At 39.4% G+C, this 14,949-nt stretch overlaps 1 protein-coding gene across 6 annotated transcripts; it reads right to left on the bottom strand.

The window, feature by feature from the left end:
* Positions 1-920: 920 nt before the first annotated feature.
* On the bottom strand, positions 921-14,191 carry TMEM41B (transmembrane protein 41B). Of its 6 annotated transcripts, XM_082318820.1 has the most exons (9): positions 13,481-14,036; positions 12,814-12,992; positions 12,646-12,668; positions 11,610-11,727; positions 10,329-10,457; positions 8,502-8,595; positions 7,540-7,644; positions 5,499-5,637; positions 921-4,635 (listed from the first exon to the last, which is right to left on the bottom strand). In XM_082318820.1, exons 4-9 carry the CDS (start codon positions 11,645-11,647, stop codon positions 4,466-4,468), a joined length of 675 nt encoding a protein of 224 aa, XP_082174946.1. In that variant the 5' UTR covers positions 11,648-11,727; positions 12,646-12,668; positions 12,814-12,992; positions 13,481-14,036; the 3' UTR covers positions 921-4,465. The 6 variants fall into 6 exon arrangements, with proteins under 6 accessions (XP_082174946.1, XP_082174944.1, XP_082174942.1 ...); XM_082318818.1 differs by having other exon boundaries at positions 11,610-12,668; XM_082318816.1 differs by lacking the exons at positions 12,646-12,668; positions 12,814-12,992; positions 13,481-14,036 and adding an exon at positions 14,053-14,191.
* Positions 14,192-14,949: the final 758 nt, after the last annotated feature.

The following is a 14,949-nucleotide window of genomic DNA, read 5'->3' on the forward strand; positions in this document are numbered from 1 at the left end:
GTGCAGAAGCAGAATTTTGTGTTTTGAAGATTATCTACAGAACGGAGCTTTTATGAGGCCTCTAACACAGTTATACACCAGTCATTGATCTTGGCTCTCCTAATCCAGACCCAGATTCTTCCTTGTGTACTATAAAACAATGAAACATGAATTATTACACTAGGTGGAATATTTTTTTTATGAAGAGGAAGGGGAGTTATGGTATGTTAGTAAACATATTATGCTTTTATTCATATGAATTGCCATTATTAAAAGGCCATAACTTATTTCAGTTTGGGTGACCTGGACCTATAAAGCCACCAGCTGAGAGTTAGATAGAAATGTGTCTCATTGCGAGACATCAATTAGTCATAAAAATAATCAGAATAACTAACTTCTCTTTAAGGGAAATTTGAAAAGCTCACTCTGGATCCTGCTCTCCTGTCAAAACTTCTTTCATTGCTCTCTTAACACTGTCACACTAAAATACATGGTTCACAAACCTCACACTATTTGTGACAGGAAAGCTTTCTATAATTTGACCTGTATTCTTTTCAGCCTCCCAGGAAAAGAAAAAAGTCCCCCTATTTTGTAATTCATTATACATTTGAGGGATAGTTAAGACTTCCCCTTTCTGGCACTGGCTGTGTAGTAGTGCTAAGGAATGGACAGGCACTCATGGGACACTCCTGGGACAGGATTTGCTCACTGTGCCGAACTTAATTTTGAATGGAGGAATCTGACTAGAAGGTATGATTCTTAGTGCTCTAGCCCTCACAATTCCCAGAGTTATTACTCCACTGTTATTACTTACAAGAATGAAAGAAAAAAAAAACATGACCAAGAAAAAGAAATGCATTTCCTGTTTTGTTCTTTTTTAATATATTTCTAGTGTAAAACGCTAGAGGTACGAATTTCATTCCTGTAGCAACAGCTCTCACAAAGGCGTCTATTTCAGTTAGTCTTTGCATTTGTAAAAATGTACCTGCAGTAGCTGCTGGGTGTTTCAGTCCTTGATCAGCTACCTGGTTGAGTCGATTCTGCTGGTTGTTCACCTTAATCCAGAGTAAACTGCATGATACGAGGCAGGCAGCACACTTCAGTTCTAATGCAAAGCAGAGCAATCCACACTGCATTTTAGTTACTGTCATAAAACTAGGTTATCACAGAAACTATACATGATGAATAGTCTCAGGAACAACACACACAAAAAAAAAATCTTCAAAGTTACCTGACAACAAAAACCATGTTTTGACTTTGCATAATAGTATAGCTCACTAACATTTTAAAGAAAGACTTGTCATTTTTTAAACTTCTACTTCTTTTGTCTTAACCTTTTAGCAAGCTTTCAACATCAGTTTTCTATACAAGGCAAAAAAAAAGAATTCCATAAACTGGATGTAACAGAACATTAAGGGAAGGTGAATCAAGCTATAACAACTTTAGCACATGTGTGAATTCCTGATGGAAGGCTCACACAAAAAAGAGCAAATTATGTAAATGGTTCTGTTTGAGGAGTTAGACCCAACTGGCTTCCAGTGCAAAATATAAGAACTTTTCAGAATTACTGTTTTATGCAAGAAATTAATTTCAGATGGAAAAGGAAGTCAAGTTTACCTAGGTGTTCTGAAATAAAGGTAGAAACAGAATGAATCTCATCCACAGATGTAATCAGCTCAGTTTAATTTTTAATCAGTCATTAAAAATACCGTTTAAGAAGAACTCATCCCTTTTAAACAGGTTAATAAAAAATTAAGCTTAGTGGGAAGTTCAGCATGCTTCATTGTACTCAAAAATACAATGTTTCATGTTTTATATAATAGCTTTATTATCAAATGGCAAGAGACATTTAGTAGTGATGTCATGCAGCTATTGCAAAAAAATTCCAAAAGATAAACAGGTCACCTAACAGCTCAAAATTCCTTGCAATTAAAAAACAAAGCTACATCTTCCTGAATTACTGGTTTGTTTCACGGCAGACATTGTTTTCCTGTCAAAATATTATGGCTATCTCTTGGATCACTTGCTAGATTCTCTAAAGGAAAGAGTGGGCTAGGACAGTACTCCACAGCACAGTGATTTTTTGCCTTTTTCACAAGGCCTTTCTTACTCTTCACAACCCTCAGAAGCTGTCCTCATAGGGTAGGAAACTGAGGCCGTTGGCAGCTGAAGATAAACACAGAAGGGACAGGTTAAAAAAACACTAAGGTTTTGCAAAAGGGAAAGAACTGTATTTTCAACCTTTTTAAAGTCGTAAGGCTTTTAGCCACTGTGATGGGAACCCAGTCTATGGCTGAAACACGACAGGTTTTTCAGTAACATAGCCTGATCCCATCTACACAGTGAAATACAACGCAGTGAAAATGTCAAGTCATAGCATGATTCACATTAAATTGAAACATAGTTCAGTTCCTTCTTTAGTGTCAAGGTTCCACCCAAACACTGGCTTTATACAGAGTAGAAGGGATTTTACAACAGCATCTGTTATTAACCAGAAATTGAGACAAATTTTGAGAAAAGCCACTGGACAATAAGTAGTAGGTAATTTATTCTGAGACTTCATCTGCATGAAAAATTAACTATGCAGAAAAGTAGGCTGTAAATCTACAGCGACTTCACACTCAATAGTCCAGGGGACAGTTGCTCACAACAGCTAAATTCACACTCAAGTTTATTATGCAATAAATCCCCTGGGTAGATGACCTCTGAGATTAGAACTGCAGCAATAAAAATAATCACTGTTCAGTTTTAAATGCCAATAAAGTACACTTTTAGAGTAAATTCTAAATAACAAAACAATTGCTGAAGCTAAATGATGTTACAATAAACTTGCAAACAGGAGTGATATGAATTCCTTTGTACACCTATGTAAAAAATACCGTTTATGTGCAGCCCAGATTTAAATAAAAGACAAATAGTGTATCAATAATATTTACTATATATTTACATCTAATACTGTGATAAAATGAAGGAGTCAGTTAACATTATGTTACAAAAAGAACAAAACGCTTTAAAGGTACCAGTACCTTTCACATTATCACATACATGGAACTGTTCTCTTACATATCAAACAATCTATCATATGATGAGTTAACAGGACGATACAAACAAATAAACCCTTGAATTGGAGCATATGATAACGTGTCAACTCCCATTTCAGCAAGATACTTCAGGGGCATCAACTTAAAGCATATAAGCAGCACTGGTTCAGTAGGATAAAACTTAAATGCGTACCCCAGTTCCTTGCTGATCAGGGCCTCATTTTATGGGATTCCATTGACAATACAACAAACTACAACAGTTATAAGCATACAAGGGGAGGTATCATATACCTTATTGCATGAATATATATACTTTTACTTAAAGGTGAATCATAGCTGGTTGCCCATTGCCAGCTACTGACTTACCAGACAATGGACTCGTCCTTTCAATTTTATATACACTGACATGTGACCCTTCTGTTACGTGATGCTTTGAATGTTATTTGGAATCGGCTCTTTAATAACTGCACCAATTTGTGTACCTGACATTTCTAGCTAATCCAGCTGCAACAGAAGATTTTATACTCTTTACATATTGCTTGAGAAATGGTAATATTACACTGCTTAAAGTTATACATTTTTAAATCACTTGAGAACTGAGAGTTTTATATAACCATACGATCATTTTCTTAAATTGGCAGGATAAATCTATGCAAGTGAAATATTGGCAAAATAATCAACATTAAAAAATTAAAATTAGAACTTCAAAATCACCAGCCAGCCACGATAAAAATTCTAACCTGCTCTGTCCCTTCCTATATCCTCTCCCAGAATAAAACTTTACAGAGAACAAGAAGGAATGATGTCATACTTTGCCTTGTTAATCCAGTTAGTAAAGCAGATTTAGGTTCAAGTATTTAAATCCACACAGCACTAATAAATGGAAGTAAACAATCAGGATGAGAATATCATTGTAGTTAAAGTACTGCAAAAAACCTTTGTTTCTGAGTGAGCACCATTATTATATTATGCTATTATTGTGGAACTCCAAAAGGAAAAAAAAGAAATATTGTTGATGAGAAATGTACTCAGACCAGATCACACGCAAGCCTACAGAGAATGTTACAAAATTGGACTGAATAATTAAGGGTTTTTTCCTGCAAGTTTTAGAAAGCATTATCTGTAGTTTATGTCTACATTACAATTTTTGCTCTGCAGATAATCAGAGCAAAATGTTCCGTCTGTGTTTTCACTTCCCTCATCCTGAGGGCCCCCCACACGCACCCTCCCAAAGTAAAACACTGATGGTTTGGTTATAAAACTATATGCAGTACATTTCTGAACACAGTTCCTTCTATTTTAGGCCATGTGTTCGTTTAAAGACATTCTTATCAATTACAAGCCTCCCCTTTAATTGCTTAAGATCCAATAGAAAAGAAAATATACAAATATCAGAAGTGCTGATCCTGAGATGAAGTATGGGAAATTCTGGTCCAGTTTCATCCTTATTCAAACTTCTGTTTCAGTTTCTTCTGGAAGACAGCTGGTAGGATGGAGAGGATGGCTAGAATCATGAGAACAAAAACAGAGTTCCAGGAAACAGCTTCCCCTGCTGTTGTAAGTTGGTACAGCGTTGTTCCTGCCTTAATGGCTACAAAAGACGGTGGTGCCACACCTGGAGCAGGGAATTTGGAAGGGTAGGAGAACAAAGGAAGAAAAAAAAAAAAAAACAGCTTGTTAGGGTGAAAAAAAAAGAAATCATAAATTAGTCATCCAACTTTTAACATGAAGAAATTCAGACTTTGCTGCCTTGTACTTTTGTTTTAAGAGGGGTGTAGATACAAAATTCAAATACAAAAAACCCTTACCAAAAGAATTGGTTTTATGCCATTTGTATTATTTTTAACATCAACTTAAACACAGAAGACTAAGAAAAATCTCTGCTGTTTAGACTCTGCAGTTTCAAGTTGTCTCTCTACAAACAGATTTTATTTAAGTTCATAAAGGAAAAATATGGATTGTTTCCTAACCAGATTAAAAAGTATTTGCAAAAATATGCCAAAACTAAATTGTTTAGCGCTACATTAGTTCAATTACGAATTCACTCCTAGGAATACATATTATGATGAACAAAGTGGAGTGGGAAGGGGAGAAGCAATCCTTCAGATCAAAGTCACATACATCCTCACACAACTATGCTGAGCTCAAAACAGGAGCTTATAGAAGTTCACAGAAGTATTATAGTCATGGAGTGGAACAAAAAGTTACTAATAAAGTGCTCATATAATGTATGTTTCCTTAAGCAAGTAATTAGCCTGGGCTCATTACCTCTCATCCAGTACATCAGAATAGTCCTGACTACTAAAATCTTTTGATGCTATAAGCACCACACATTGAAAAGTACAAAAATATTATTGTGTAATCTTTCAGCTGTCCAGTAGGTGGTGATCTCTGCTGAACAACGCATACAGAGAGAAGCAAGTAATATCCCTTCTTCTGGCTACCCCCAAACTGCAGTTCACTAGCCAGAATTCTTACCTAGAAAAGTGCCAATGAAAAATACTTTCAATGGCACATTAATTACAGGAGATGTTATATTGATAAACCAATTGGGAAGAAAAGGCGTTATTCTCAAAAATATTATGTAGTTAATGAGGTGTTCTCTGTGTCGTTCAACCTGCCAAAACAAAACAAAAAACGATTCAGTAAAAAAATCCCTGCCTTGAAAATACACAATGATTTTACTACCAGAGGCTTGCTAGGGGTTTTTTGTCTGTCTTTTGTAGAAATTTACGAGTTGCAAAGATAAAAATCAGTTAAACAATGAGTGACTCAAGGAAGAGTCATCAGTGAATCACCTGTTAAGTAGTATTGAAGTTGGTCTGGAAATACCAGTCTGTGCTAGAGCACAGTGACGATGTGTCTGAATCATCCAACAGCAACAAGTAATTCGGCACAGCAGCAGGCCTAACCCTAACTTTAGCACAGCAGCCTCTCTAACTGTAGCCCAATCAACACGGCCAACTCCTCATCCTATTCCTAAGGCTTTTGCAGGAACTAGCAACAAAGTTTGTTCCTCAACCCATGCTGACCCAATTCATGATCAAACTTGAAACACAGCTGTATTCCTCACTTGGAAACTTACCCAGGTCACAGCTCTGAAGTTGATCAGGTGGCTGCTGCCAGCACAGCTGCAAAGCCTACCTACCCATACGTTATAATGCCTAGCATTAACATTACCCATTACCACAGTAGCCCCAGCATTTTTTACAGTCTTAATTATATTCTCAAGTCTAGCCCAGCTCCTTACACTATTACTACATCAAAGCCTCTTCTCCTTCCAGCCTGGCTTTAGCACACCAGCCCTTTCAAACAAGAACTGTAACCTCAAACCAAGTTATAAGGGTAGCAAAGCATCCACCACTTCTGGCATATCCTGGCAGACCTTCACTAAGCCTAAGCCTAAACATGGTCATCTGGCCCCAAACAGTTGAAATCAAACCTGGTCTGACTGCAATTCCATCTGAAACCTCAGGTAGCAACTCACCCTAGTCACAACCCTGTTTTTTTCCCCCCAACTTTAACTGCAACACTGAAGTCAGGAGCCATGATATTGTTCACTGTGGGTTTTTTTAATCTTAGTGAGGACAAATACTTAAACATTGATTAATCCTGCATATAAAATGTCTTAGCCCTCAAAATGCAAGCATGATATAGTCCAATTAACCTGGAAACAGTGAGATATGAGCTGCACATGTAATTACATAATTTTAAATCACATATCCAGTTCTACTAATAGAATTAGTAACCATTTGCTGCTCAGAGAACAGCCTCAAGATTATACTGTGATATTAATATTTACTTGGGTCAAGAGTCAAAATACTACTGTATTATTTAATAAGCTCAGTTGTGCAGGACACAGCTCCACTTCTTACCTAATGAGGAACAAGTTTAAAATATTTTTATGCGATTCAAACACATTGAACAGAGTACAGCAGTATACTTGCCAAAAAAAGTCTGTTTGAACGTGTTTCAGAGTATCAAAGCAAGAGACATGAGGTCAAATACTAATCACATTATGATTTTGTATTGCAAAAATCTAACTTCATCTGACGATTAACACTTGCTGAAACTAATGTTACCGATACTGTAAGAGAAAGGTTCTAAATGCTCCAACCACAATAACATCCTCAAATTAAGGTTTTGCAATCAGATATACAGCTACAGCTTTTCTTCCCCTATAAAAAACACAAACTCAGCTTTCATTAGTTCCGATGCTTAGAGAGCTATTACTTTAAATTGAAACTGGAGAGGTTTCCTATTGACATTAGCTAAACCAGGCGGGTTATCAGCTGTAAACTCTTCCTAGGTTAAAAACAGCTTCCTCACAGGAAATACCATAAAATCAGGAATACTCCCCACTGTTCAAAAACACCCAGAGAAAGTACCTACACAGTGTCAGAAAGGAGCCAGAATCCTTTCTTTGTAACTAGATACATGAGCACGAGACCCCCTAGTTTTCCATGCTATTGCACTATACGTTTTCTATCATAAATTTCAGCATCTCTAGAAACTTTACCTGTTCTGACCATTTTACTGCTTTTTCTGTTAAATATCTGTATACAACAGGACGTCCCACTAGGTATGAAAGCATATAGCAGAATGAAGCTCCAAGTCCTGAGCACTGCAGGGGGGAAAAAAAAAAAAGAACAAATGAGCAGAAACTCTAATTAATCTTAGCCTTATATCCCTATTAACTACACTGGCTGGATAGAGCCTACTTCTATGCGGCCCTCCATTGAGGCTGAAGGGCTCTCCTTCAGCAGGGTGTACACACTCCCTAAGAACGTTGTTGACCCAAGACAGTTCCTTTATTTCCAAGGCATTTAGATCAATCTTAACATTTGAAGTAGACGATGTTGACTACTTACTAGTTAATACTGAGTGCTTCTGCAGTTTTAAGATTTTGAACAGTGAAAGCTTTACAAATAAGGCGCACAATGGCATTACAGATTCAAACTTGAAAATTCATCAACTTCGTCCTCCATACCTACTCAATTATCTCATTCATAAGTACTAAGGCTCATTATGACTGCATCTTTTGTAAATGACATTTTTTGAAGCTTGTCAATAACACACGTTTCATATCTTAAATTAAGCTTTTTGGATATTTAAGCCATTTAAAAACAGATGTGTTTTGCAGTGTGATAATAAAAACGCACTAATTGCGTTCTGAAATTACAATCAGGTTCTGGTGGATGGTAGACAAATTTAAAGTAAAGGAAACACTGGCTGATTCACACCCAGCTGCCTCCATTATTAAGAAAACTTGAAGAAAAAGTTTAGTCCTTTGGATCATCACCCAGTGCTACAGTGAATTTTCTGGGTAACGCCATTCTTGCATCAGAACTGAATGAGAACTCATTCATACCCCTATTTCACTCAGACTCTGATCATTTCAAACAGGAAGATGTTTAGATGTTTTGTTGTATGCCAAATGGATAGAAATATACATCCTCACAAACTATTTTCCATACTTACCAGACAAACAAGAAATAAGGCCAGCGGAAAGGGATAAAGAAACCCTGACAGGATACTAAGAAATATAGACCCAGGGATAGCAAATGTTTGCAAGCTGGATGCATCTTAGTTAAGGAAAAAAAAATTTTTTAAAAAGCTACCGAATTCTTAATTTGAGAAGCAGTCAGGATACATATTACAATTTGAAAAAGCATAAATATAAATAGACATAGCCTCTAAAGATCTTTACTTCCAAATACATTTGCAGAGTAGCACAAGAAGCCCAAGCACAGAGAAACAAGGGGTAGATTCATCATCACACATACAAAAATAAGTCACTAAATAATAAAAGCTATACTACATTTTTTTCTTTATCTGTGCTACAATTGACACTGGATATTTATTGTGACATTACAGGAAACACATACTTCTGATTTTACATTGTTGACTAGAGACACACAGATTTCAGCCATTCTCTCAGAAAAGTTCACAGAACTCCTGTCCGAGCCCGTAACTACTATGAGTTTCATGGAAGACTGACAGGTATGAACGCAACTACTACTTCCTTACAAATAGGCACGGTGCAATCACTAGATAACTAGGATACACGATCACTAATGTCAGTCAGAATTTTTCAAGAAGGCAAAAATTAAATTTCTGCCGCATAAGCGAACAGGCTGTTGAGCTTAAGGCTTGCTAAGCATACTTGAGACTATGACGCACTGCCCACTTTGGATAGAAATCTTATAAAGCAAAAACATTTGCACACTATTTTAGCTGAGTTGAACTGATGGAAATATCAAATAATCTTTCTTTATTTTAAGCCCATTACAACGAGTAGTATAAGCAAGTGTCAAGGTTCTGAGATAACTCTAACATGCTTGTCAACTGATCACAGTTTACTGCTGAGACAGTAAATGTCATCACATCAGCTGCTATAGTAGTTTAATAAACAGCCAATTCTGTTCTAGTTCTCATTAATATATAAACTAACATTTTAATTTTCTTCAAAAATCTATTATTTGTGAACTACACTTAAAGACAAGGAGCTAGAAGATAAATACTAATGGCACATTCAGCGCTGATTTTTCTCCGAGTTATGAAAGCCTCCTGCATTAAACTATGAAACAGACCTTTTATACAGCTTGTAAAAGTTATTAACCTTTAGCTAAGTGTTCCAGTTAAGAGTGTGTTTAATGATTAATTAATATATTCAGCACTCAGGAAAAAGAAGTTAACACAGAACACAGGTAGCCTTTGTGTCTCCCTAGGCAGAAAGTACTTCAGAAATTTAGTGCCCTCTAAAAGGAAACAGAGATTTGTTTTTTCAATGTGGGCACTGCAGGGATGAAAGAAGGCTCAAAAACCCTTTCCTTGAGAAATGCTGTAAAATAATCTATAAATTACTCTTATATAGCACTTTTGAATGTCTCAAGGAACAGCAGTGCACTAGTCTGTTTTCCTTTAGAATCAACAGTAATTTCTAACTGGCAGTTCAGTTTGCAATTTAAAAAGTTAGCATAACTCTAAAAGGAGATCAAGTTTAATATCAAAGCTAATAATATTGTCCATAACAGACACAGTCAAGGTGAAGCTGCATGGAAATCCCCAACAGCATTTACTACTATACATACATGCATCAATTTCCTTCTTACAGACCAAAAAGCATACTGAAACACATAGGAGATGTTTTTAAGTTCAAAGATTTTTGGAATATCTGTGTCTATTTATAAACACACCTAGGTATGTTAGCCTCCTTCACCCATGATCAAGAATTTTTACTTTTAATTTCTTTTTCAGGGAAGCATGTCTATATCAAAACTGCCATTTATATCAGAAAAAGGATACAAAACATATGTGGCAAAATAAGCCACTAATACTTGAACATAAAATGTGTCCTTATATTTGGACAGGACTTTCCCCAGGGCCTTTGCATCATCCATATCTCTAGGAACCTTTATACATTCTCTTTCTTCTCTGGGGAAAAAAAGAAAAAAAAACCCAAACAGGAATGGTGGTAAATATAATCCAACAGTATAGTAAAATTACTTACTGAATATATAGATGATTACATACACTACATGACTAAACTACAACCTCAGCAAATAAACCACATGATTATTGTGATAATGTTCTCAGATGAACACTTAATATTTACAGTGTGTTTTGTATTAGAAAACACTCAATTCTAGATATTTGCAAACCATATTTTTTTATTCATTACAATAATCAGCTTCATTTCTAGGGTTTTGAGTTTTTTCTCACCAAGTACTGATCAAAAAAAATAATTACTCAAACCAAACCTTGTCAACTGAACAGCAGTCATTTCAGCCAAAAACAACTGTAACTGCCTCAACACTAAGGTCATAACATTTGAAGTGCAGCAAGAGCAGCAGAGCTTTACCTCACAAACAAACACAGCTTTAAGAGCGAAATCTCATGTCACACCTTAATCTGGTGCAACCCTGGGCAGCACAGTTGAGTGTCCTCTCTTCCTCTGTATCAGACTTAGTGATTGGACTGTTGCAAACTGAACTTGTTGAGCAAGTTAATCAGACAGAAAATTAACTACTAAAAGAAAAAAAGAAAGTTGTCAGACAAGCAGGCTTCCATCTTGCCAAACTATCTACCTTCCCAACACAAGTACTAGATGCAACAAAAAGGAGAAAAAGAGAACATGAAGCTTAGCTATGAAGGAAGAAGGACGTTCCCTTTTGATGACAGCCTGCAGTTATACCAGTGCACAAAGAATTTTAAAATAAACCTAGCCCTAACCAAGCACATTTTGGCTCTTAACTGAAGAAGGTTAAGAACATGGTGAGTTACCATTGCTAATGTGACATGGGGCAACTTTTCAAAACACAGTATCTCAACCGTCCAACAGAAACCCTAGGTCAAGTACAACTCTGTTTACACAGATCCTACCAGTTAGTATTCAATATTAAGCTTTGCATCCTGATATTCCAGATTATACACTCAAATTCCCTTTTAAAAAAAACAAGGTTCCTTTTAAAAAAAAAAAAAGGTTATATCTATAATTAACTGATGTCAGTTTAAAAATCACTTAACTCCTCTACAATATGATCCTGAATGAAAAGCAAATAAATTAATCTTTCCTGACATACTTACTCACTAAGTTGTGGGAAATTTTTATATACCAGGAACATAAGGAAAGCAGCTGATAAGAAGATAGACACTAAAATGAGAAGTGATGTCCGAGCTGATCCACCTTCTGCCTGAGCTTTCCCTGAAGTTAAACAAAAACAGAGTTAAAAACAACACAACAACAAAAACCTCTCACATCTTACAACATATTTCAAACATACGCTTTAAGAAAGCATTAAGGTAAGCTCTCTGCCAACATAATCTTCCCACTGATGCTTTCAATAACATATACAACACACTGCGCACATTCCCTGAAAGCTTTCAAACAAATCTTAAGTTCTTACACTGGCAAACATCCCATAGAAGTCGACTTCTATGATCCATAATAATTTAAGCCTCAATTTATAAATAAATTTGTAAAGAGAAAAATAGAGCAAAACAAAGTAAGCCATACATATTTTTCCCTTTTTGCCAGAAATCTTCTGCCAATCTAGTTAACCGGAAATTTACCTTGAAGTTAAACCTTCAGTATGTAGAATGCAACTTTGAAACAGGCTCATTAACAGATTTATTTTTTTTTTCCTCCTAAGAAAGAACACCAGGCACAGCCGCTAGCCAACTAGGTGAGACACGCTCATCAGGAGAAAGCGTATGTAAACACACACAGACACACCAGCCTGTGATATAACGATTACAGTTCTCAGACTTGGGAATTACACATGCTTTACACTCATATAAAAAAGACTTCTCTTGGATATGTCTACATAAGTTTTTATTAGCCTTTAAATTCTTGTGTAAAGGAAGTAATGGGAATGATTAAGTGATACAATTACACTTTAGGCCTCTTCTAGACTTTAGATTTTTACCAATATTACCATATATACACAATACACTGATTAACACAAATGCAGCTAAACGCACAAAGAATTTTAAACAGAGAAATAAACAGTAAGAGCTCTCCGCATCCACACTAGGGTATGTATGTGTGTGTGTATTAAAACACTCTCTCTCCTCAGACACTGCTAGGCTAGCACAACTTCACCAGGGAGCACAACTTCACCAGGGAGCGTCAGCCTTGGTCACCTGAAGAACACAAAAAACGCCAAGGCTGTATTTCATTCGCAGATGCCAGTGGCATGACTACAATGCCAACGCGCAAGGTTCAAACGGGTCGCGCTGCCACCTCGCTATTGCGACGCGCAGCGAAAGGATGACGAAACCCACGGACCAAACAGAGCCGGCTGGACGAGCTGGCAATTTTACTCGCTTTAACGTTTTTTCGCTTTGAGGTCAGCGTGATCCCGCAGGTGCGCGCTGGCTCTGCTAAGGCCGAAGGGGCAGAGGGCAGCATCCGTGTAGCAGTTACAAGCACGAATACCTCGGCGGTGGTTATTTTAGTAACATCCTCTCCAGAGAGAAAAAATAAATAAAATAAAATTTAAAAAAAAAAAAAAAAAAAAAAAACACAAAACGAACTACGAAAAAGGAAAACACAGCGAACTGCACTTTCTGCCACTGCCACTTTTAGTACTACAGTCGTGCCGGTAGTGGAATAACACACACACACAAACACGAACGTACGCGTGTTTCCTCATTAACGCGTGTGTGCGGCGGGTTGCTGCCCCATTTCGGCCCCCGGCCCTACCGCCGGGAGCGGCTGACAGGGCCCGCGGCGGGAGCCCGCCTCACCCCCCCACACACCAGCCCCCCTGAGGCGGCCGTGCTGCCGTTCTCCCGCCCAACCGCCCTCCGGGGCCGGGGACGTTGCCCGCTGCGCCGGCCGGCGCAGCGGGCAACGTCCCCGGCCCCGGCGGGCGGTTGGGCGGGCGGTTGACCGGCCGGTTGACCGTTGGCAGGACGAGGTAGCGCGCTCCCGCCGCCCCAACCCCCGGCACCTTCTAGAAGCTGCCGCTGGTGCCTGGCGCTCTCCGCCGCCCCTTGGCAAGGCCCGCGCTCCGCCGCCCTCCGCTGCGCCATGGCTCCGCTCTACCCCCGGGGCCCGCCGGCACGGCGAATCGGGGCCAGGAAAGGCCTCGCCGGTACCGAGAACCGCGGGAAGGAGGCGGGACCGGCCGCTCCTCCTCGCCGCTCCTCCTCACCCCACCGGGTCGCGCTCCCACCCCCGTCGCCGCAGAGCGCATGCGCTCTCCCGGCGTGCCGCTTTTATGAGGGGCATTACGGCCTTGCGCTTCTGCGCCGTGATATACGGGAGCACGTGTTGGGCTTCACGTCGTGAAATGGGGCGGCGGGTTAGTGACGGTAAATACGGTAGCGCCTCCTTTCTGGGAACGTCCGTATGGTTATATGCGGTAATCGGTGGTGCGCTCAGTAGGGGTAAATACGGTGCGGGGTGCCTCCTCAGCGCGGCGGGGTGGCGGCGCCCCAGCCCGGCCTCCTCGGCCCCGGCTGGGAAAGGCCGATCGTGCAGCGGGAAGCAGGATAAAACCCCTCTGCGGGCTTGTTTTACCTCGGTAACGGCGTGAGGCGTGGGAGCGACTTTGCATCTGTGAACGGGGGGTGGGAGCTTCACTCGGCGGGCGGTTGGGACGGTTGGGCCTCGCTCGCGCCCCGCCGCGGCGGCTCTGGCGGTGCCCGGGCGGCTCCGGGGCGGGGCGGCGCTCACCGGAGCCCTGGAACAGTAGTGAGCTTTGAGGGAAAGGGGGAACCTTATCTGATTTCTACAGTTAGGTTTTTAGGTTTTCGAGCCGGTTTGTTCCTCTCTTTCGAGAGGAAAGCTTCAGTGTGCAGTTTCAAATGAGCCGGATTGCTCTTTCCCGGCAAGAAAGAAAACTCGTCTAGCTGTCTGAGGATTTTCTTCACGTCTTTTCCTGTCAGTAAGAAGGTTTGGAATCCCTCAGAAAAGCTGGAGCGTCATGTCCCAGTGTTCACAGATTCCTTGGCATTCAAGCGGAATCTGACCTCGAAGCACCTATTTCCTCATGCAATCTTTTGGCAATAGGACATCTCTTAACCTTTCAACTCTCCTTACCAGTGAGAAGTGCTACAGTACGTGTTCTCCAGAGAGAACACTCTGATACTGTGCAGACAACACACATTGCATAAGCTTCTGGGCAGACTTCTTGGCTGAGGGAGCTAGTGTGTCACCCTCTCTCCCCTTTTCCAGCTGTATCTACTTACACATCTTCTCCAGGGTCTTTTTCTGGAAAGGAAGCTCTCATGAGAGAGCTGGACACTGTTCTAAGATTTAACTTCAGCCTCATTTATCTGAATACTCTGGCTGCAACTAACTTTATACTATGACTAAACATAGCTTTTAAAAATGCTTGTACAAGATACAACAGATAAGTAATTTTATAGCAGTAGAATTTTGCAGATTGTACTTCCTGAGATCATAGATCTTTAT

The sequence above is a fragment of the Platalea leucorodia genome (assembly GCF_965183815.1).
Source record: "Platalea leucorodia genome assembly, chromosome: 7".
NCBI classification, from domain to species: Eukaryota; Metazoa; Chordata; class Aves; order Pelecaniformes; family Threskiornithidae; genus Platalea; species Platalea leucorodia.

What these genes read in the sequence shown, in the direction of transcription:
- TMEM41B (XM_082318815.1), bottom strand. Translation starts at nt 13,562, where the DNA reads ATGGCGCAGCGGAGGGCGGCGGAGCGCGGGCCTTGCCAAGGGGCGGCG. An exon ending in AATTTCCCACAACTTAGTGA is followed by an intron (nt 10,458 to 11,609) that starts GTAAGTATGTCA and finishes TTTTTTCCCCAG; the next exon opens with AGAAGAAAGAGAATGTATAA. An exon ending in CAGTAAAATGGTCAGAACAG is followed by an intron (nt 5,638 to 7,539) that starts GTAAAGTTTCTA and finishes TTGTTTTGGCAG; the next exon opens with GTTGAACGACACAGAGAACA.